The sequence below is a fragment of the Podarcis melisellensis genome (genome assembly GCF_964234715.1).
Source record: "Podarcis melisellensis genome assembly, chromosome: 1".
Taxonomy (NCBI): domain Eukaryota; kingdom Metazoa; phylum Chordata; class Lepidosauria; order Squamata; family Lacertidae; genus Podarcis; species Podarcis melisellensis.
In genome coordinates, this window is record NC_138528.1 from 97,067,363 (window position 1) to 97,091,816 (window position 24,454).

Here is a 24,454-nt window from a genome sequence, read left to right on the forward strand (position 1 = left end):
AAAAAACAACCCACAGCTTCACATTGCGGGGGGCGGGGAGAGAAAAGCCCATAGGCTAGAGAAAAAGCCTTATGCTGCTGACCCCCGCTTTAAGAGGGTAATAAATCAATGTTCAAGTAGTGTTATTTCTTTAAAATTGAAGTATGGCTAAATATGGTTCTGATATATAATTTGCCATGAAAGGCATTTTCTTTAAGAGAGCTTTTGTTGTTTGGCCCTGTGTGGATGCTGAATAATGGAATTCTCAGCAAGGAGGATATAGGGAGCCTGTACAGTAACTGATGCATAATCATACATTTTGCTGTCAGCTCTGGCATCCTCTTCATTTTGCTTGCAAGAGTCTGGATAGCATAATCACAGTGTGGTTGTTTGTCAGCAAGCATATAGTGTTGAAATCTCTGCACTTCAGCTGCCAGCCAATCCAAGATGTGTGATTTACATAACATCCCCCCCCACCGCCCTGCTCCAGCGCTATATTTGTTTACACCAACAATCAACATCCACTTTCAACCTGAATGCATTTTATTTAAAATTAAAGACATAGCAAAACAACGATAGAACAAGACTGAATGACAAGAGACATGGTGAAGAATATGTTCTGCCTCGCGCAACGGCAGCTGCCGGAAAAGGTTCCATAGAAAGCTAAAACAAACAAATAAACTGTGGAAGGAAGGAAACGAGACCATAAGCGGAGCACTTCCACAAACTCATAAGTGAACGAAGGGTGATTGTCACCTCTCACTGTGGTGCCCTCCTTGTGCTTAAAGTTCTTTCGATTTAAGGTGATAATAAGAAATTTATTGGTCATCATTTCAAGCTCACTTGATTTTTAAAAATATTACAGAGAAAGGATAATACAGAATAAAACAGTGCATTAAAAGTTAGAATAGGGGTCACAGAATCAGAATTGTGGAGTTGGAAGGGACTCCTAGGATCATCTAGCGAACCTCCCTGCATGCAGGAATGTGCAGCTGCCCCATACAGGGATAAAATTGTTAGAATTCCTGCTCCATGATTGCAGTCATGGGATTTTTGTCTATCACATGATGGTATATGTTTTGACTCCACAGAGTGGGAAGTGACGGAGACAGGATGTTTGTGTTACAGTGTTCCGTGAAGAGGGACTATTGTCCTTTGTCCTTTTTCTTTTTGCTGTCTGATGCTAGAGAGAGAGAGAGGGAGCCATATTGCAGTGCTCCATGTGTGTTTATATGTAAATACAGTAGATTAGCCAAAATGCTGAGTTGCTGAAGTCTGTCACGCATGATGAGCAAACTCTGCAGATCCCTAAGTGTGCTGGTGTTGGTTGGCATCAGTCGCTGTGATGTTCGGGCTGAAGAAAGCTTATGAAGCACCAGAACAATTGACCAGGAGGGAGGGAACATGCCAGTCAGGCATGTGTCTCTGCCAGAGTCCTACTCGAGTGTAGGCTGCACTCCTGACAAAAACTTGCAATCTTGGCATTATCAGCAGCATGCTCTAACCAGCTGAGCTGTAGTTGCTTGGCAGGGGAGTCAGCTTTCCACAAGTGACTTCCATGCATCTGAGGCAGGGATGGTCTGTGTGTCCTTCTTGGCTTGGCTTGCCATTTGGCTTGCCATTTGGCCCACAATGGTAAGGGTGGAGCTTGCCCAAAGATCACTTTGTGCAGCTCCCAATGTGCCTGACAACCAGCTGGCTCTTGGGAACTTTTGTAGTGTTGCACAAAGCAAGGGCCCAGCACTAATCAGGATCACTCCCCCTTCACATCAGCCTGCAAATGATTTGCCTCCTTGTGGAGTATCAAATGCATATTTGTGAAGGCAAATATACCCGTGGAAACAAGAATAGAAGCTACGGGGGATGGGACAGAAAGCAGGACATGGGTTAAGCGCTTCTTCTCCTAGCATTTAGGCCTTTCAAATTACCTCTTGCTGAAGTATCCATTGGATGCTCGCACCAGTGCTTGCAACTCATGTGTAGTTCTAGCCTTAATCTAGGAATGCATGCCAAATACACTTCATGGTTACTGAGCAGCCACAAACCATTTCTGTATTGGTTTATTAGTCACAGAAAGAATTTGATGAGTGTCTATTCTAAATCTGAACTATTCTGAAATAATATATTTTCCATCTCAAAAATATTTCTACAGAAAATGAAAGGAAAACATTCCAGTAAATGTGTAATATTCATAGAATCATGGAATTGTAGAGTTGGAAAGATCTACAAGGGTCATCTAGCTGAACACCCTTCAATGCAGGAATCTTTCATCCAATGTGGGGCTCAAACCCACAATCCTGAGATTGTGTCTACCAGCTGAGCTAGCCTATTCAGCTAAGTTTTCCTCAGAGTCAACCCACTAAAATTGCAGAAGATAACTAAATTAGGTCCATTACCTTTGTTAGGTCTTCTCTGAGGAAAACTTGGTTGACTACCACTCAATATCCTGAAAGCAGTGTAAACTGAGAGAAGCAATAATGTTTAAGTAGGTACAGTTAGCTAAAAGAGAGGGAAACATCTCAGTATTTAATGTTTCTTCAGAGCTGCTGACTGAGAAACCTCCCATGTAAGCAGGCAGAACTGCAACAATACTGCCCAGTCTGCTTTGAGAAATGGAAGCAATATATTTTAAATGTAGAAACAGCACTTTTTAAATGTACCCTGACCTAAAAAGCTAGATGTCAAACTTAAGGCATTATCTATCTATCTCTCCCCTCCCCACCATTTCTCCCTTCTAGGTTCTTCCAGCCATGGGCTTCTATTTAGTTGTGTATTTTTGCAACAAAGCAAGGATGGTGCTTCATTGTTCTTTCAGCTGAAGGGATAGTCAATGCAATATGGGGAATAAGGCAGCTTGCATGGCTGGAGGGGGATTCTGAACTGCTTTTTTCTTTGTCTGAAAGTTAAAAGTCCTTTGGAAATATACAGCCTTTTCATGCCATGTATGGTTGCTTCACAGTTCCCTCCTTGCCACTTTCAAGCTGGTTTATGTGCGTGTCAAGAGAAGTTCGGGAGAATGAATTTTCGCCTGTCTTAAATTCCCTGTATGACAGACATAGGGAGTTGCTGTGGAATTTGTACAACTGCCAAAATAACAAATCTCCCATAAGACTACAGGAATCAAATGCGAATAGATATGCTAAGGTGTAGAGAGAATTATGACTGATAGGAAGAAAGAAGTAAAGCAAAAATCTTATTAGCTAACTGTATTAATTAGGCTAGAAAGATAGCACAGTGACATTTTAGATGGTCTTAGTCAGAGGCTGTGGATTGGGCTTTAATAATTTTCCTCACTAAGTTTAATGCCATCTAATTAGCTCATTTCACCCTGCAGATTTGCTCAGTTCACTTGAAATGAATTTAAACATATACATAGACAAGATCAGAACAAAATAGGCTTAAGCGCTTCCCTTTCTTTGATGCCATGATAGCGCCATTAATACACTGGGACATGGTCTAAGCAAACCTCTGTTAATGGGATGTACCGCCTTTTGTAGTGAGGCTGCCAATATACGTGCCACGATATAAAAATTGAAGATTAGTACATTAATCCAAGCTAAATGTCCTATTTAACGTGCTTGGTAATAAGAAACTTCCTTAGGTGAAAATGCATTTCTAAGGCAGGATATATTTGAAAAGTTAAAGAGAAGTAAAAAAAAACCTTACTTTTCTGACACCTTCTTCCAACATAACCTTCCATGCAGGAGCACACATTGTTTCTCATACACTGTCCATTGTTTTTACAAGGAGGATTGCAGAAAGCTAATTTGAAAAAGCAAAGAAAGAAAGTAAATGCCTTACTACTAATGTGACTGGGAACAGCAGCATAATCTCTAGGCAGCATGATGCTATGGAATGTAGTACCAGCAAGGCAGTGCCTAGAATAATATCCAAGACTCCAGATTGGTGTAGCTCACGTTTCCACAGCTGCTTGTTTCTAGCCATAAGAGTTGCTGTGGCCTTGGGGGAGAGGGAAATTATCATGTTTTCACAGTGAATTGAGGTGCTGTGGTTGATATGACCTGGACACAAAGGGCTAAAGCCCCTCTCCTCCATGCCATATTCCCAATCCATCTTCCCTCCTCCAAACAGAATTGGTGAAAAAGACAGGAAAAAAACCCTATGAGGGAAAACTCCATCGCAAATCATTCATTCATGGTTTTCCAAACTTGGATCTTCACCCATTTTTGAACTACAACTCCCATTTTTGAATTACAACTCCTAGAAGCAGGACCAATCGTCAGGGATGATGGGAATTGTAGTCCAAAAGAGCTGGAGACTCAAGTTTGGGAAATCCTGCCTTAGTCAATAACACCACATGAAGATTGTTTTTGGCAGTGTTCTACAAATGCACAAAACAAAACAGGACAGAATGATATATAGCATAAATTGTATAGTAACTAAAACATCTATGACAGGAAAAAAACTATTGACTGCTCTCACACATTAGCAGGGAGGAGTAAAGTGGGAACCATGTTTCCTGTGACATGCAAACACAGTCTTTTGTGATTAGATTAGGTCAGGATTAGGAAAATATGCATGCATTTGTAACCAAAAGTTTATATCAGATGCCTCGCCCCACCCCTATAAGAGAAGAAAAGATCCAGCTAGACTGTTTCTAAGGGTGTCAAAGCAACTCAGTTAGTGAAAGTTCAGCCCCTGATAAAGAAGAAAAGAAGAGAAGCAGTTTATAGTCTGTCCTTCTCATTTACATTGAATTTAGATTAATGTGGGTAAGTATCAGGCTATTTCCTATAATTGTGAACATACTGGGAAGTGGAATAATAAAATGCTGTCTTCTACACTGTAACATTTTGCCAACGTATACTTTGAAGTTCAGTTAATTACACATTGCAAATCCATTTGCAATGGTACATTCAATATATTTTTCACACATTCCACTCTGTTGCAGAAAAGAAAGTATAGAATGTATCACACAGCTTTCAGTTGAGACATTATTCTACACATCTTCTAAACAATATGCTGGCTACACGGTAGGTGACTTGTTCTGGATAAAACTGTGATGCAAGTGGATGTAGCAAATAATTGATGAAGATGTTAAAGTAGAGGAAAGGTATATTTTCACCAGTGGGATTCTATTTTTCCACCTTACCGAATTGACACTGAGGTCCAAAGAAAGCATGAGGGCAAGCACACGTATTCGGCCGAATGCAGGTCCCACCATTTAGGCAAACCGGATTGCAAATAGCTGCATACAATTGAGGAGAAATTCATTGGTTAGTACACAACCATACATTTTTATTCCTGGTTTTTCATAAACGATAAAGAATCCTTGTTTTAAACAAGGGTCACCATCCAAAATGGCAGCTAAAACAGTGCTTCACTGTGATCAAGACATCCCCCGTCCATCCCATACCAGCAGTGTGTTTTATTTCTTAATTGTTTTGTAATCTTTCTCTCAGGTGGGCTTGTATTCCTGAGGCATAATGTGCTCCTCTTTGGGCAGTTTTGGATGGCTGATCAGTGGTTTTGCGGGTGGAGTGGGGAAGGGGGATTAGCGTAAGCAAGTTAGGCTTTCCCAACTTGTTGGAAATGTGGTGCTATTGAGATCTCCTATACACTGACATAACTTCCATTTGTTCATAGCACATAAGAGGTGTGCATTGCATTTTAGCATTGCTGTAAAGGATTTGAGGAGTCTGTCAAGAAAATCTATAAACCACTTAAACCGGCACTTGTGTGCACAAATCATCTTGGTCTCCTATTGGGCAAAAACACCTTAAGGGAACCCAGGCTTGTTTTATTGGTTTGTGGATCAAATGAGAGGGTTTATAAACATGCATTTCAAGATTTGTCATTTGCTCCGAACAAACCATCTTGCGACAGGCTTAGTAGTTTATATGAATAAGATAATCATTTCAGCATGCATAATCCTCCCCTGAAATCCATGAGCATTATATGTGGGGCAAAAACAATGCAGGACAGCACTCTATGGGCACAATCTAGAGAAAGTAAGGTTCACTTGAAACTAATTGTGCTCAAGTACGTTAATAAAAATGTGTGTCTCTTTTATCCCTAAATGCACACACATTGTTATTGCAGAAAAGATTTGCAGGGGCTGAAAAAGACAGCAATCTAACAGTCCCAGAGATTTTCTGAAACCAATCAACAGTATAATAACAGGAATGTATGGGGCAGGGGGACAATGCTGTGCTGCCACCTTCCTGACAGCTGCATTGCTACTGCTTACTGGGACAAGGAAAGAGTAGTGGCAAGATCAGGACTGCATGGGGGCACTGGCATGGGGTGCACCAGATTCACATTGCTGCTGCTTCTGTGCAGCCTCAACCTTCCCACCATGCCTGCCCCATATTGTCTCAGCAAGCAGCAGCAACGCCACAGCTGGGAGGCCGGTAGTACAGCACTGTCCCACTGCACCAGACACTCCTGAAAATTTATTTATACATACATACATACAAGTATTTATATACCACTGTATCCGGGAGACATACAATTTTAAAATACAAAGCACTGTTTGAAAAAATAATAATCAGATAATCATTAAAGTGACTGGTTAATAAGTACAGATAGGGTGAACTTACAGAATCAGCTATTTGCCACAACCAGCCCTTTAGAACTTTCTTCTCCATTTTAACCACTTATTTTTAAGGAAAGGTCTGGTGCTGTATTGTTTTTATTGTATGTGATCTTTCACGTGTGTGTGTGTGTGTGTGTGTGTGTGTGTGTGTAAAAACCTCAAGTGACTGGTTAATCAAAAATAAAATTCAATAGCTGGAAATCAGCCCTGTGAGCTAAAAAAAAAAAGTCATCAGGAGATGCCTAAAAGTCAAAAGTGTGGACACCTTCCAGATATCTTCTGGAAGGCCTTTGTAATACAGGGAACAACTAACAGTGCTCCTCTGGATGATCTCAACCATAGAACTGGGATGTATGGGCTCAGGTGGCCCTTACCAAAACAAACAATATTGACAAGTGAACCTCTGGTTCTCTGGAAAAGGGGGAGTCACCAAACACTTCTGCAGGTAGCTCTAAGACACGTAGAACCAAAGAGAGATGCCCCTATACAACATGCTCTTTCAAGAACTACATGCTACAGTTCCTGAGCTCTCGATGGCATTTCCTATGCACCAGCAGAAGGAGCCAACAGACTGTGACGTTCAACTATTGGCCAGTGGGAGTGGCACAAGTCCCATAATAGTTAAGGGCATCTGAGATCCTGGAGCGAGAGCAAGAACTACTGATAGGATAGATGTCACCAGATCAGAGGGACAGGAAACGGTGTCTAAAGGGACTTTTGTCCCTCACTCACAATAAATAGACCCACATGTGATATACTGTCAAATCTGGCTATAAATATAAATTAGGCAGTCAGAACCATAAGGAGACTGAACAGTGGAGCTTAAACGATGCCAATTAGACCTCTGATTTTTCAAAACAGACGACACAGAAGGAGAGGGGGACTCTGCTAGAAGTACATGCTGGACCTAGACAAATGATGGATGGGCATTGCCTCCAAGTGAGGGTGTTACACCCTTAAGCTATAAAGGATTCTGCTGTACATCTTTACCTGTCTCACACAAAGGGCTGCTCCATCCAGGTTTGCATTCACATTCATCCGGTGCAATGCATTTCCCACCATTGTGACAATGCCTATTACATACCACTAAAAAAACAAATTAGTCCAAGGTTATTTGAGCAAAGTACAAAGTACTGGTTTGTGTTATTTTGCTTCAAATTGTGCTGATCAAAATCCAGAGCAGCTATGGAAATTTTCTTACCCCATTTGCAACTAAAACTGAAATGAGAATGATATGTCACTTCCTTTTGTTTCCTGTTGAATTATAGACTATGAAAGGATTTATACAGAGACACTTTTTAAATATTCCAGTAATATAAGTGCATATAATCCATCCTAGGTAACCTAGTGTTCAAAAATGGAGCAAAGAGTGCTATTCCAACACTATAATACACATTTGTGGTTTAAAGGTAATATAGACAGCTTTTGTTCTAAGGCAGATTATTTTGCTAACCACCCTTCACAATAGTTTGAACCTTAATGGCAAAGTTTGCTACTTTTTTATTTTCTCTGAGTATTTTTGCATTTGCTTGCATAGCCTTGAATTCCATAAGCATTATTGTACACAAGGCTTCTTCTGTTATCAGTGCTCATGCACAGCCAGTTGGGCAGACTTCTTATATAATTGTAATGTGCATTAGGAAAGCACAGCACAGGGGTGATATTCAAACTTAAATATATTTGTAGACTGTAGCTGCTACTCAACTGTGTGCTGGTACTGAAGTATGTTTCCAAGCACAATTCAAAGTGTTGGTGCTGACCTTTAAAGCCCTAAACAGCCTAGGTCCAGTATATCTGAAGGAGTGTCTCCACCCCCATTGTTCTACCCGGACACCGCGGTCCAGCGCCGAGGGCCTTCTGGCGGTTCACTCACTGCGAGAAGCCAAGTTACAGGGAACCAGGCAGAGGGCCTTCTCAGTAGTGGCACCTGCCCTTTGGAACACCCTCCCACCAGATGTCAAAGAGAACAACAACTACCAGACTTTTAGATGACAGCTGAAGGCAGCCCTGTTTAGGGAAGATTTTAATGTTTGATGCATTACTGTATTTAATATTGTGTTGGAAACTGCCCAGAGTGGCTGGGGAAACCCAGCCAGATGGGCAGGGTATAAATAATAAATTATTATTATTATTATTATTATTATTATTATTATTATTATTATTATTACTGAAAAGGCCTCTGTTCAGTCATCTTGCTGTTGCTCACCAGGCACTGTGAGACTGGCACAGGGCAAATGTACCAGCAGAACCAATATGCTGCTCCTGTTGGTGTGTTTGCACAATTCCAATGTTACCACCACCACCACTTCCTCTCAAACTCCCAGTAAGCAGCAGTGAAGTGATCAAGCAGAGGTCAGATGAACAGCATGGCCCTACCACAGTGTCCACTACTACTTATGAAAACTAAACGTAGGCTGCGTTCTAGGATAATGTGTTGAAAATACAGGGATGTCAACAAAGAAAATAATTAAATTCAAGAAAGGCAAAATAAAAACAGATGCACATACATGTTTCACATCTAGGACCCACAAATCCATAAACACAGGAACAGATATTTGGAGTGATGCATGTTCCTCCATTCTCACATGAGGGATCACAAAATGCTACATTAAAATACAGAAAGCAGATAATTAGAGATTTGATACGGTATAACAGGTTAGCTACAATCAGGAGCCCCAGTGACTTGCACTCTGTTATTCTCGCATAGCATTTTTCTATATTCCACTACTGCAAAATATTATCCTTCAAGATTTGCAGTAACAGCATAAGTCAATGATTAGAAGAGAGGGCATCAATAGCTGTGTCAGCACCACCTCCTAGTATCTGAAGGTTACACCAGTATTTCAGAAACATTACGAGAGTGCTAATTGCCCATATTTATTTGTTTGTGATATCCGACGTCTGCCTACTCAAGAGTTCCAGGAGAGGAGAAAACAATAACATTAAAATCACAATTGACAATAAATCAATCAGCACCATAAAATTAAGGCCAAACACCAATAAAACAGATGGTAGAAGCAAAAATGAAACATCCCCACACCACCACCACCCACCCAAAAATTGAGCAGAGATGTGCATCTTTACATATCATGTTTGCCCAATCTGAAATAGCTTTTGAGGCGGTATCTTAGAAATGAAGGGAACAATTCAGGATGACGTTAAGGCAATTGTTCAACCATGGGAAGCATTTCAGCTTGCTAGATGGAACAATTCCTCCTTTCCTCACCCAAAACACTGTCCCAGGGGTTCTATTGGGAACCCCATATGTACTAGGAAACAGACGAATTATGAAAGGGTGGGGCGTTACTGTGAGAGAGGGGGTTATTTTGGGAGGGGGCTGATATCTTAAGAAGAAGAAGAAAAAGAAGAAGAGGAGGAGGAGGAAGAAGAAGAAGTGGTGGTGTCTGGTTTCCACCTACCTTGAAAGCCTCAGAAAGACCTGCAGCTTAATCAATTTATTTTTAAAGCATAAATTGGGCTGGTGAAATTCAGCTCCTTCTCAAGTTTCAGGTGCCTGTACTCTGACATATGGGATCCTCCTTAATGAGGGTCCTGGTTGCGTGTGGGCCCCTAAGGCACCCCCGCTGGGAGAGTTGTTGCTGGGTGTGGCCCAAGCCTTAACCTTTGGGCCCCAGGGTCACGCCGGGCTATTTGGGCCAATCGGAGCGATTGGCGCAATTCCTGGGGCCTATAAAAGCAGCAGCACAGCATAACTGGGGGAACTTGCATTGTGTTGCCAAACACCCGCCCTCCCTCCCTAATTTTAGGTGCTGCTGCTGTGGCCTTGCTTTGGATTGGGTTGCCTGCTTTGGAGCAGGGGCTGGGTAAGATTTTTTTTCCATTTGGCAGATTGGATGTAGCAACTTGGGTTTCGTCTACCCCCTTCGCAATCGTCACAACTTTGTAAGGTTTGACGGTTAGGCATTGGCTTATTGAAGTGTATGGGAGGGAGGTACGGCCATCACCTGCCCCGTCCATGAATAAGGGTATTCCGGTAAAGGAATCTGGGGGTCCTAGATCTCGTCCGAAGTCCGCACGAGGGGCTAGGGCCATGTCAGGATCACAGGAACCCCGGGGTGAGCTTTGTTGGTCTTCATCGATGTTGCTCCCTCGTTTGGTGTTTACCCTTTCAGACTTCCAGTCCAGAGAGTCAGTTATAGTCTGTTGCCAATGCCTAAGCCAACATCGCTCACTTTGCTGTAATCAATAAAGTTGTGGCCTAAATTTTGCCCAATAACTTAAACTAAAATTATGTGTCAGTGTGAAGTTATTTACAGAGGAAGGGCTTGGGGGCCTCAAAGCGCAACCATTTGCAAGGTCCTTTAAGTCATTAATATTTTGGTGGACCCATCTTACAAGGCATACTACTACTCTCCTTTAAGGTACAAACCCAGTTGAGAAGTTGAGAAAATACTTTGCAACAGTATTTGGCTTCTGTGTATTGATCAGCATAATTGGACAGTTCTGTGATTCTGAATGAATTAGTACAAATTTTAGAAAATTTGAATTGCAATGTTTAGTGAAATCCACCTACAGCTTTCCTAAAACAGTTGCAACAAATTTGGCATTTTTACCATTAAATGAAAAGAAGACGAGCATTTTATATAATGATGCAGATAAGTAACCATTGAAATAATATCATAGTATATGGTCGAAGCCGCTAGTTTTATGAAGTGATACAGTCAGTTATATTGGGGTGGGGATGTTCCTGAAAATTGTTAGCTATTTTAACAACTACTGTCACATTGTCCCTGTAAGGCATAAATTTCACCAAGTATTATGTATTTCTTTTCTCTTTGTGAGTCATCTTTCTCTTTTCATCGTATCTTAAATTGTGAAGGGCACTGCATTTTTTCACTTCCCATGCCAAATCACTTCACCTATTATTTCACACATTTATACAGAATATGAAATTAAAAGAAATCTGCTGCTTGTTAGGAAACCAGAGTTGAAAAGTGAACATCCTAGTTAGAGAAAACATAAGAAAGATATATAAAGTATAACAAGCAAGCTGTCACCAATAATAATAATAAAAAAATTAGTACTAAATGGCTTTCCAAAGCCTGCTCATGTCTCTTATGTGACAATTTTCTTCCCATCCTACAAACTCTCCACAACTTATTTTTTTTAAATAAAATGACCCATTTTTGCTCACATTTTCTTATGTTGGCAGAAAATAGTAATAAGGAGAACATTATTTCAGCAAATTGACAATTTTATTGCAAAAAATATATATCGAAGTAAAGCTTTTTTCCAAACTATTTCCACCACATAAGGATTCAATGCTTTATGGTTTCAATGGCCTTTAAAATACCAGGGAGTGATGATATGGTCCACCATATATGGTCCACCTTATATGGTTCCACCATATAAGGATTCAATGCTTTATGGTTTCAATGGCCTTTAAAATACCAGGGAGTGATGATATGGTCCACCATATATGGTCCACCTTATATGGTTCCACCATATAAGGATTCAATGCTTTATGGTTTCAATGGCCTTTAAAATACCAGGGAGTGATGATATGGTCACCACAACGTTTGATTTCCCATTTTTAATGTGAGAACATGGAAACTGCTGAGTGAATGGGGAGGCATCTCTTGTGAGCCTAAGGAGATTCCTGTTTAATACAAAAACTGCAAGTTACGGGGGTGAAAAGGGGGGGGGTTGAAGGGGGGAAAGATATGAAACAAAAGTGATGTCAGCTAAAATGGCAAAGAATAGAGGGAGTTTCTGATCACCTCTTGATACCCCTGCTCAATTTTTAGATCACCACTAATTTTTCATTCAAGATTGGGAAAGCAGCTAAAGCTCATTTAGATTTCCAGCCCAAAGTTTTCCATGCAAAACTCCCCACAGGTTACCACAATGGTCAATCTACACACAATCTAATAACATACATAAAAACGGTTACATATATAAAACCAATTCTCTTTATATAAGCATTTTGAAACGACAACAGCACATTCATAGAATGAATTGAAATCCAAAACATATACCAACTGGGATAAACATTTTAGAAGGCTTGTTGAAAAAGGAATGTGTTTAACAGGCACTGGAAAAGCAATAGAGCATGTAGGTATTAGTAAGTAAAAAAGAAAAGTTTAAGGATCTAAAATAAATGCATCATATTTTCCATATTATACAAGAACAAAGAAAGTGCAGAAACTCCTGTCTATACTGCTGACTTTTGTTTCTGGATGGACACACTGCAACCCAGGCACAGCTATACTGAAATCATGGAACTGCCCATTGTTTTGGTTGGGAAGGTGGGGAGGAGAGGGGAGAAAAGAAACAAATAAGTTCTATATCCAGATGGAGATGGACATGGGAAGTTACTGTAGCATTCCTTATCTTTATCTGCTCAACTGCAAACAACATTCACAAGACCTGGAAGCTCCAAGATCTTTTCTAGACTTCAGGATTTTTTAATTTTAAAAAATCATTTTCATTTAACTCTTTAATTCACTGTCTTCTTTGTCTCTAGTGAGTCCCCCAAACATGTTGAAACCACTACCTTATGTTTGAGTGGCTCAGTTCACTTCCACCCAATTTCTCTATTAGATGATGTGATAAGAATCATCACGTTAGTCCTGTAAAACTATAAATGCAATGTGCTCAAGGACTAAGATAGTGTGAATTCACTGAACTAAGTGTAATTTACATCGAAATAAACTTGCAGATCTTTAAAAATCACTTTTATTTTTAAAAAATAAAACACCAGGCCATATTTGCTGGCCTCTCCTACATAGCATCTGGGATACTCGCAAAAATCAGTGCTGTGTGGTTGCACTTATTTTGGCATTCAGAAATACAAACAGCTTATGTAAAATAAAATAAAAATTAACGGTAGATTTATTACTGAAACTATGATTAGCATAAATGAAACAGCCTATGCAACATTCATCTTGTTACTCTGGATGCGTTCTGATGAAGGTGAAGCTGCATTCGGTTTTTTACTTCACCTAATTAAACAATTAAGGGAGATACAACCTGTTCAAAACAGACCACAGACGTCATTAGAGAGTTTCATGTAATTACTGATCACAGTCCCATCAAGTGCTGTTGCTCTGCAATCACTATTTAAAATGGATGTACATGAACAAGAGTGGTGCCTGGCGGATAATAGCCATAGTAAATTATTTATCAACATCTAGAATAATTACATGATAAAATAAAGCCTGATGTCTGGGGCCTGCGGACAAGCCCAGTGATTCTCAACATTTAACTGCATATGATATGATTGAAGGAGGTACTCTAGATTATTTGGTTTATGGACTGCAGCCTATAATAAAAGCTAACACAACTCTGGCAAATGGATGGCAGCCTTTGTCCAATAGAGGTTGCTGTTTCTAATAAGCTTGAGTAAAGCGTACCACAATATTTTAAGAACCATATTAGGCAATGTAAACTTTGAGGCATGGCAGCTCAAAGCTGTCATGAATACAGATGAGAGGTATGAGGCCCATTTGATTAAGACATTTGAATTTATTACTGAAATTTAAACTAGTAAAATACTAGTGTTAACATTTTATTTCAGCCATGAAAAGTTGCCTCATTTTAATCTTCCTTTGGGCAACAAAGCCAAAGTCATAATCTTTGTACATCTATCTGGATATTCCATTGTAAATATGTCACTGGTATAAATCTCAGGGGAGAGGAATTACATACAAAATACAATTATTTCTTGCATGTACTCATAATGATGAAAAGTTAATTTTGTCAGGCACAAGTGCTACTCAATGTTTAGCATTCTTATCCTCAATTTATTCCTTCCACAAGACATTTATTTACTGTATTCTACAGTTCTCTGAAGGCCTCATTTGTCAAGAATATTACTGTAGGATTTTGCATTACTTTATTGTTTTAACACTCTAACTACCTCAGCACCCTGGCTCCCACCACCAGGAGTTAGGAACTACTACTACTACTGCTACTACTACTACTACTACTGTCCTTAAAGATTAGCTTGTTCTAGCAGACATAACAAAATATCCAGTCTGCAAACCTAATTTTTAATATTCACATTTTGACATGCAAAAAGCAACAGACTCCACCCAGAGCTATCACAAAGTCTGCCACCTGGTACCTCAAAGAAGAAATGTCTGTCCATGTCCTTGTAATAAACTGTGCTTAAATGCAGTGCCTGAAGTGGGTTTAAAAAATGGAAATGGGATTGCTAGGCCAGACTCAGTTCTATCAGCCTGAAAGAAGTGGAATGGTACCCAACTATAATCACCACTTAAAATAAGGCTTGTTTGATATTTTGTTGGTTCTTTGAGAAGCATAGATACACACAAGCACTTCATGCCATAAAAAAGAAAGAAAACGGCAAGAGCATTTTCCTATTTTTTATTCAGTGCAGCACATATTCTGGTGCACTGCGCTGTATTTCAGAAGCACTACAGATACCTCACTTGCAGATCCTGCATAGGTAGAATATTCATGACTCCTTACGCCCTAAATCAGTGGCAGCTACCCAAGATATGACACGAGTGATACAATTAGTAACTATGTAAATGCTTTTTAAAAGAAAGAATACCAGGCACAGAACAGAACCCTAGCTGGTGTGTGTGTGTGTGATGGTTTTTTCCCCTGTAACAATTTTATAAAATTCCACTATCTCATGATTTGGGAAAAATGCTTCTGTAATTCTGGCAGCAGAAAACTGGGGGGAAGGGGAAAGGAGGAGAGAGAAGGAAAGGGATTTGATGGCATGCAAGAACGAAGAAGGGTCAGATAAGAGTAATGTATCTGTGGAGGCAGTTGCTAGCACAGAAGGCTGAAGGAAGGTGGGAAAAGGAAATTTTGAAACAGGGAGTTTGGTTTTTGTTACCAGATGAATTTATCTGAGCCCAAGGATTTCACACACCAGAAGGTCAAGTGGCACATCGGGAAAATGTTTGAATGTACAGTATGTGGCATGATTAGGGTCTGGTGCTATTTTACTTCATTTCTGTAAACTTTGAGCTTTTAGAAACCAGTGAAAGGTTTTAATTGTGTGGAAGGCTTCTAGTGTGGGTGGATGATGGATTGTCTTTATTTTAAAGGAGTAGACTTTTGTGCAATTGGGAATATAGTTTGGAGACTAAGGATTTCACACTGTATGGAAAATCAATGGCTAAATTTGCGGAGCAAAAAATAGTGCATGTGTATATGTCTGTCCGTCTATATAATTTTACTAGATGTCGCTGTGTTGGTTTTGACACTGATTTTGTTTCTTCTATGAATGCTGAGTGTTTAGGGGGAAGGAACTGGTCCATTATTTTCCTGCAGTAATTTAACAAACAATAAATAACCCTCATGGTGACTCTTAAAATAAATAAAAAGGCAATCTGTATTAATTCAAAAGGGACAATCAGCATATGCTGATTGAAAAAACCTGTCACACAGTTTTTTAAAAAATGCTGAACTGTATTTTGTAAACTAAAATATTAACTATGAATTAAAAAAGTACCTCACAAACTACAGTGTAATTTGTTTTAATAGAACAAGGTAACAGAGATTAAGTAGTTAATAACCAAATATACAAAGTAACCTATTAGCACTTGCTATGGCCATGAATAACTAGCATCTGACTTATAAGCATCTATTTCCAGGTGCATCTATGAAAACTTGAGATAGGCAGTGGTAAGGTAAAGGTAAAGGTACCCCTGCCCGTACGGGCCAGTCTTGACAGACTCTGGGGTTGTGCGCCCATCTCACTTAAGAGGCCAGGGGCCAGCGCTGTCCGGAGACACTTCCGGGTCACGTGGCCAGCGTGACATCGCTGCTCTGGCGAGCCAGAGCCGCACACGGAAACGCCGTTTACCTTCCCGCTGGTAAGCGGTCCCTATTTATCTACTTGCACCCGGAGGTGCTTTCGAACTGCTAGGTTGGCAGGCGCTTGGACCAAGCAGCGGGAGCGCACCCCGCCGCAGGGATTCGAACCGCCGACCTTTCGATCGGCAAGTCCTAGGCGCTGAGGCTTTAACCCACAGCGCCACCTGCGTCCCAGGCAGTGGTAAACCTGCCTAATATATGGGGTTAGACAAGTCCTAGGAACAGCAGGTGAAGAAGCTATATTTCTTGGGCAAATAGGTTTCCATGCATATGGAAATTGAATTAGATTAATAGCACAGGTTATTTAATAATAAAATGATGAATTTAATTTGCAAGAAGAATTTCGAAAGAGGAATATACCCAGTCTCCCGTAATTGTGTATAACATTATTTCACCGTGCTCCTTTAAATTGTCTAATTAATGTGCTAATTTAAGCAGGAAAGTTAATCATCTTTTTCATAATGCAACACAGTGATTATATCTCTGGAGACATGTATATCAGGTCATAGGACAATTATCCCCTCCTCACCTCCAGACTACTAGTGGAAGATTTTAAAAGTTAAGTTATAATTTGGTACAATATAGGTTGTGAGTAATTGTATAGCTAATAGACATATGGTACACTCTGTTAGTTTCATTTATGCCTGTTTTAACGTTACAGATGACAATAGACGTTTTCCCATTTTTTAATTCAAGTAATTTGGTCATAAATTTCAGTGGTCAACTTGTTGAAGGAAGTAGACTCTACTTCTAAATGTTATGAATTCAGACATTTCTCCCTCTATCTCTCATACCAAATAGTTGTTCCTAGTAGTTGCTCCTAAGTGTCTAGCAGTTGCTAGTATATCAGCACATGATCCATGATTCTGGAAAATCAAAAACAGCCAGAGATGATGTTGGAGTTATTGGATGTTGGACCCAGACATGCCCTTTGTCAAATGGAAGGGTTCCTTCCATTCATGGAAGGGATTCCAATCCAGTGTAGGCTGCCAGGAAAGGAAGGCAGGGAGAAAAAATTCACCAATTCCCCCTTCCCCTTGTTCCATGTGCCAACTTCTTCACTGTTTCAGATTTCCTCAACCTCCAAAGCACCTTTTCAGGAAATCTGCAGGAAGTAGAAATCTGCAAAAAACAACAACCCAGCTTCCTCCCCTTCCACTGGCATAAATGTCCCATGGGAAGTTTCATTGTTCCTTAGAATAAAGAAACAGTGACTGAACAGGCATATCTCAGCCACATCAATCCAATAAGCTATATTTTACCCTTTATCCTCTACTCATAGTTTATTCTCTGCATAGCTTTCCTGCTGCAAATTAGGCAGTGTGGTCTTTATGGATGTGGCAGAGTCTACCTCACCAACTCTGACTGCAACAGTTTATTTATTATTTGTTCTATTTATATTTTGTCTTATATCCTACCACAGTTCCTGATACATTAATTGGAATAAAGATTGTAAACCCATTTGCACCCTCAGACTCCCGACCTATATACACATAGTAGATATACTTAAATGAGTTCGTATACTCACATACTTATACAGTGTAAGTGTAAATGTGTTATATAAGTAAAACACCAACCCAGCACTTGAAATGACTGAAATATTAACACAGGCCCTACTTTCTTCCCATCTCTTACCTTGACATTCAATTCCATCACCGCTGTATCCAAATGGACAGGGCCCACATCTGAATTCCCTGTCCTTTGTTGGCTCACAAAGCACACCACTGAAACATGGTGTATCTGCACAGGGGACTTTCTTCTCAAGTAGCAACCTATCAATTGGTGTGGAAAGGCCCAAATGATTGGCTGGGGAGGCATGAGGCTTTCTGCCCCTAGATGTCCATACTGGAATCCTTGTTTTTGTAGAAGGTCCTGCTGGGCGGATGTGGCCTTGTGGGGTTATACCAGAAAAAGTAGTTTTCAGATGGGATGAGGAGGCCAATGGTGTTGCTAAAACAGAAGTACCTGGGTGGCCTGCTTTAAAACCAAGAGCAGATCTAGTGTGTGAAGTCCCAAGAGACTTTTTCCCAAAATACCGTCCATCAAATGAGGTATGAGTCTGCAAATCAGCATGTGGCCTTGTATTTAATTTCTGTTGAGTGGAAACATTTCTTCTGGCAAGTGACTGGGCATGACTCTTATAGCGTGATAAGATTTGGGATGCCCGTTGGTGAGTTGTTTCATGGTGCAGAAGAAGGCTCTGGGTGCTATTTTTCGCTTCATCTAATGAAATGCGTCTGTGAAACAGTTTGGAATTCAAAAGCAGCTTCTTCACAGATGATGCCTGAGGCCAAGGTTCCACTCTTTCACTGGCTAGTGGTTGAATATCAACAGTGATAGGATATCGAGCTGTAAGGAAAGTTGTTTCTGGTTTGGAGACGTGAACTTCTGAGAGTCTCGAATCAGTATTATTTGATTTCTTTAAGTCATCTTGAGTGGAAGAAACCTTAACATCCCCGGTGACTTTCACTGGTACGTCGGTCACACTTTGGGTGGACCTTGACACTAAACAGAAAGAAATACAGATCAGTAACAGGAAGTATTTAACATTTGCTAGTGGCATGGACAGCCTTGACATGGGAGATATGTGGTCAGGATCTCTTGTGGGTTTGATTGGGGAAGTGGTGCTGTGGAGAGATTGTAACCCTTTCCTCTTTTGCCTATCAAAATCCTTGCTGAAGGAGGGGGAAATAAGTAAGTGTGATACAGGTTCTTTCTTGTATGTCACCCCATTCAATCTAACTTAATAGTATCTTGGAAGGGGGAGAATTTCTATCAGGAAAACAACTGCTTTCTCAGTATACCTTTTCCCCTTTTCTATAACACACACGTGAGTGTTAATTAGTAAAATAAAAACTTGAGTGGAAGAAGGTGGTCTATTTTAAGGGTGAACCTCAGCAAAATGGTTTGAGAAAGATACTAGAATGCACCTTCCAGCTTTGCATACCAGTTCAAATGATCACAATTATATAAATACACTGTAAAGGATGTTGTCAGGATGATCTTTTACTTAGGACCATAGGAATCTAAGTGAGAACATTGTAGCCCAATATTGTCAACACTGAATGGAATCATCTCTCTAGTATTCAGACAGGAGTCTTTCTCAGCCCTTCCTGGAGATGGTGGGGACTGAACCCACCAACTTGCATACAGATGCTCTATCACTGGGCTATGACTTAACCAGATTTTGATATGTTTGCAAAAATAGTGCACATGATAAATACCTTTTTGAGACCTAGAAATGCATGCTATTTCTTAATATACTCTTACTGTCACCCCTCTCCATGGGAGAGGCCTTTCCCCATCAATACCACCCCTGCCCTCCCTTTCTGAATAAGGCTACAGACTTTCAAGACTGGAAGAGCCTTACAAAATCAAGCTGCCATTCAAAAGCAGGCTTATCCATGCATCAGATCTCTTCTGCATAGTACTTTCCCCGATTTAATGCATAGAATTGGCACTGCAGTGAGCCAGTAGAACATCATGCAGAAATCAAGGACAATGGAGGTACTAGTGCTACAATGGATTCAGAAAGAAATTTTCTCCTACATCAGTGTTACTGACAGCAGGTAGTCCTGATTCCTTACCAAAGTCTTTGTATGTTATTTTGTTTTAAACATCTACTCTATACGTTTCCCTATAACCATAGGGGGCAGCTTATACCATTAATGCACCACAAAATGGAGTTGTTTGGGAATATCCATAGTGCAGTTGGGTCTTCACCACTGTGTGCACTATAGAGATTGCCTAGTGAAATTTTGAACTGATGAATAAAATGCAATGGGAACCATAACATGGGGATGTCTGTTGAAAACTGCTAGTGTTGGAATAAATTTCCCGTTTCCTCTTCCATTTAATTCTGAACTGTACTTTTGCCGGCAGGATAATCACATTATTTCTCATTTGAAGCACTACATAATTTACCAACCCCTGAGAAGAAAGTAGGTTTCGTTAATAGAAATTAGAATCAGGGGCAGCATTTTTTATTTATTTCTTAAAGTGGCACTTTTTGTCTAACAAAGAAAGGTTGAAACTGCAAGGTTTTTCTAAGGTCATGGTTCATATCTTCAAATCGTATTTCATGCAATCAATCAATACTTTAAAATCTATATACCATAAATCTTTATGCTGAGGTGGAGCTGGTTAGACTTATTCATTTTGCTTATTTAACCTGCCAAGTAATTAAATATTGGATTGGATGGGAGAAAATACCAATAACAGTATTCAAGGTCAAAGTTGACTTTATATTCCCCTCCACAAAGTGTTTTGCATATGCAGTATCAAACTGGATTTCCTTCCTTCCTTCCTTCCTTCCTTCCTTCCTTCCTTCCTTCCTTCCTTCCTGTGTCATGCATCTTTGGAAATATGTAAGCAGAATGAGCTACAGCTGGAGTGACTTCCTCCTAATCTGAGTATTTGCCAAGTTGCATGCTTGGTATTATGGGGAACGTCAATGTCTTTGTAGCTTAAAAAAAATCAAAGGGAAGGGCCATGGCCACATTGTTTATTACTTATGGCAAGTGTGCTGCAGAAAAGGCCTTTGGCGAGTACTTAAACAATTTAAAATTGGGTGTGTGTGTATTGTTTTGTTTATATTATGTATCCTTGTGTTTTTATATTGTATTTTATATTTATATTTATACTATGATCCCCAGATGAAAGGCAGTATAGAAACGAAAGAAAGAAAGAAAGAAAGAAAGAAAGAAAGAAAGAAAGAAAGAAAGAAAGAAAGAAAGAAAGAAAGAAAGAAAGAAAGTGTGCTTATTAAAGATTAGCATTTAGTGCTGGGGGATCTACCTGCAAATATTCCTTTGAAACATTGACTTGGCTATAATTGTAAATTGGGGTAGTATTACTCATGTTATCTTCCTGCAAGGAATCCCAAACCTGCTTTTCTTCCTATCTTAGTTTTCAGCATCACTGGGTCTGAAAACCATAGATCAGAAAAGTAGCCAGAGTGCTTCTATATGACTGGAAACATTATTACATGCTTTGGTGACAACCAGGCTAAATTATTACAACTGGCTTGACACAAGTCTGCCTTTGAAAAGTGTTTAGAAATCACAGTTGGAACAAAATCCTGCAGCCAGAATTTGGGCTTGGGTGTGTTTACTGGAGCACGTGACTCCACTATTGGACATTATTTATCGGCTCCCTCCCTGTGTTCCATTTGTGAGCACAATCTGAAGCATTGGTTTTTACCTTTGAAGCCACAAATGGTTTAGGGAACACCCCTATCCCTTGCCTATCCATGTAAATTTAGCTCTCCTTCCACTAGGTGGTAGGTGTGAATGGTGTGATTGACAGCTGATGTCTGATCAAATTGATGCCAGTGGAGAATAAACCAGTGGGTACCAAATGACTGAAGAGGGTTTTTATTGCCCTTCTACCCATGAGAGTTAGACACTCTCTCAATTCCTCTTCTTTAAATAAATATTTAGATATCGATATAATGAAATGCCTCAATATATAGATGCATTAGCAGTCCTGTTCACAATTAAACCTGTGTTACTTCCACCTGGGCATTTACCCACCAGTGGATCATTATAAGCCGCTCTGACTGGCCATGCTGAATATTTCCCCCACTTGGCTTCCTATTTTCTTGTCACAGCTTTACAATGTACTCTATAATTTTAAGAATGCATCTCATTATTAAGACAATTCAATAAATTTTCAATTTGTATAGCTTTAGTATCGTTAACATTCAGTAGCACACTCTGAATAGCTCATCCTTCATTTAGAGAAATGACTGCAAAGAAACATTTCTCTGACGTATTGTGCTCTGTAGTTCATTACTTTAAACTAGAAACATACGCCACCAACACCACATATGCCTTATCTAAATTGTCGGGAGAGTATAGAAAAATTATATTAGTCTAAGGAGTCTTGCTACAAGAGTGTAAGATATCGTCCCATCTTTCCATTTATCTCTCTTCGCCTCTTTATTAACCGCTTCTCTGGGTTTCCCCTCTGAATTTCTTTTGTGACACAGAGAATCTATAACCTAACCAGGCTTTTTAAAAAAATAATAGGGATGGGGGAAACCAAGAAGACTGAACAAGTCAACAAAATTATCAAAGAGAAAATGACATGGTATGGGCACTCAACAATGTCAGAAGCCATGTTTTTATATGCACTGGTGCTCAACACTCCACATACGTGTGTGTGTGTGTGTGTGTGTGTGTGTGTGTAGTATATCCTTCTAGTCAAGTATAACTATATGCTAAAATTTAACAGGTTTCTACTAGGGCTGGGCGATAACTGGTTTTCAATAGTGTGGTATATCACCAGCTAAACATCGTGATAGATCAATATATATCACGATATCTGAAATAATAATAATTTATAATTTAATAATAATTTATTATTTATACCCCGCCCATCTGGCTGGGTTTCCCCAGCCACTCTGGGCAGCTTCCAACTGAATATTAAAAACAGTACAGCATCAGACATTAAAAACTTCCCTAAAGAGGGCTGCCTTCAGTTTTCTTTTAAAAGTAAAATAGTTGTTTATTGCTTTGACATCTGCTAGGAGGGCGTTCCACAGGGCAGGCGCCACCACTGAGAAGGCCCTCTGTCTGGTTCCCTGTAACCTTACTTCTCACAATGAGGGAACTGCCAGAAGGCCCTCGGCGCTGGATCTGAGTGTCTGGGCTGAATGATGGGGGTGGAGACGCTCCTTCAGGTATACAGGACCGAGGCCGTTTAGGGCTTTAAAGGTCAGCACCAACACTTTGAATTGTGCTCGGAAACGTACTGGGAGCCAATGCAGATCTCTCAGAACCGGTGTTATGTGGTCTCGGCGGCCACTCCCAGTCACCAGTCTTGCTGCCGCATTCTGGATTAATTGCAGTTTCCGGGTCACCTTCAAAGGTAGCCCCACGTAGAGCACGTTGCAGTAATCCAAGCGGGAGATAACTAGAGCATGCACCACTCTGGCAAGACAGTCCGTGAGCAGGTAGGGTCTTAGCCTGTGTACCAGATGGAGCTGGTAGACAGCTGCCCTGGACACAGAATTAACCTGTGCCTCTATGGACAGCTGTGAGTCCAAAATGACTCCCAGGCTGCACACCTGGTCCTTCAGGGGCACAGTTACCCCATTCAGGACCAGGGAATCCACCACACCCGCCCGCCCCCTATCCCCCCAAAACAGTACTTCTGTCTTGTCAGGATTCAACCTCAATCTGTTAGCCGCCATCCATCCTCCAACAGCCTCCAGGTACTCACACAGGACCTTCACCGCCTTCACTGGTTCTGATTTAAAGGAGAGGTAGAGCTGGGTGTCATCTGCATACTGATGAACACCCAGCCCAAACCCCCTGATGATCTCTCCCAGCGGCTTCATATAGATATTAAAAAGCATGTGGGAGAGGACGGAACCCTGAGGCGGCCCACCCAGCACTCACTAGAGCAGCAGCAGCAGCAATAAGGAAGGAACTACACAGAAGTGAACAGGACAATGTCCTGGCAGCTGCTACTGCTTAAGGGTCTAAAACAGGTAAATGATGATATTATTAATCACCTCAATGTACTACTCAAATTCACCAGACAAACTTTGCATGCACATGTGTATACATGACATCTATTTAAAAGGGGGCTTCCAATGTGACTGTGATCATGTCAACTCATTCACTCAGTCTCCTCAAATGATTCATAGATCATTCAGATTCTGTGTTCAGATTCTGTGTCAATGAGGAAATTCAGAGGAAGAATTTAAGTCCGTATAGTTAGAGCTATGGTTTTCCCAGTAGTGATGTATGGAAGTGAGAGCTGGACCATAAAGAAGGCTGATCGCCGAATAATTGATGCTTTTGAATTATGGTGCTGGAGGAAACTCTTGAGAGTCCCATGGACTGCAAGAAGATCAAACCTATCCATTCTGAAGGAAATCAGCCCTGAGTGCTCACTGGAAGGACAGATCCTGAAGCTAAGGCTCCAGTACTTTGGTCACCTCACGAGAAGAGAAGACTCCCTGGAAAAGACCCTGATGTTGGGAAAGATGGAGGGCACAAGGAAAAGAGGACGACAGAGGACGAGATGGTTGGATAGTGTTCTCGAAGCTACCAGCATGAGTTTGACCAAGCTGTGGGATGC

At 40.5% G+C, this 24,454-nt stretch overlaps 1 protein-coding gene across 1 annotated transcript in view; it reads right to left on the reverse strand.

Annotated features, from left to right (window-relative positions):
* Positions 1-24,454, reverse strand: part of LOC309379298 (von Willebrand factor D and EGF domain-containing protein-like) — a 195,746-nt gene that overhangs the window by 28,608 nt on the left and 142,684 nt on the right. The window contains exons 22-26 of the mRNA XM_081928384.1: positions 17,996-18,865; positions 9,046-9,141; positions 7,529-7,624; positions 5,093-5,188; positions 3,646-3,741 (exon numbers count right to left, since the gene is read on the reverse strand). Of these exons, the coding sequence (XP_081784510.1) occupies positions 3,646-3,741; positions 5,093-5,188; positions 7,529-7,624; positions 9,046-9,141; positions 17,996-18,865 (1,254 nt within the window). The remainder of the gene's footprint in view (positions 1-3,645; positions 3,742-5,092; positions 5,189-7,528; positions 7,625-9,045; positions 9,142-17,995; positions 18,866-24,454) is intronic.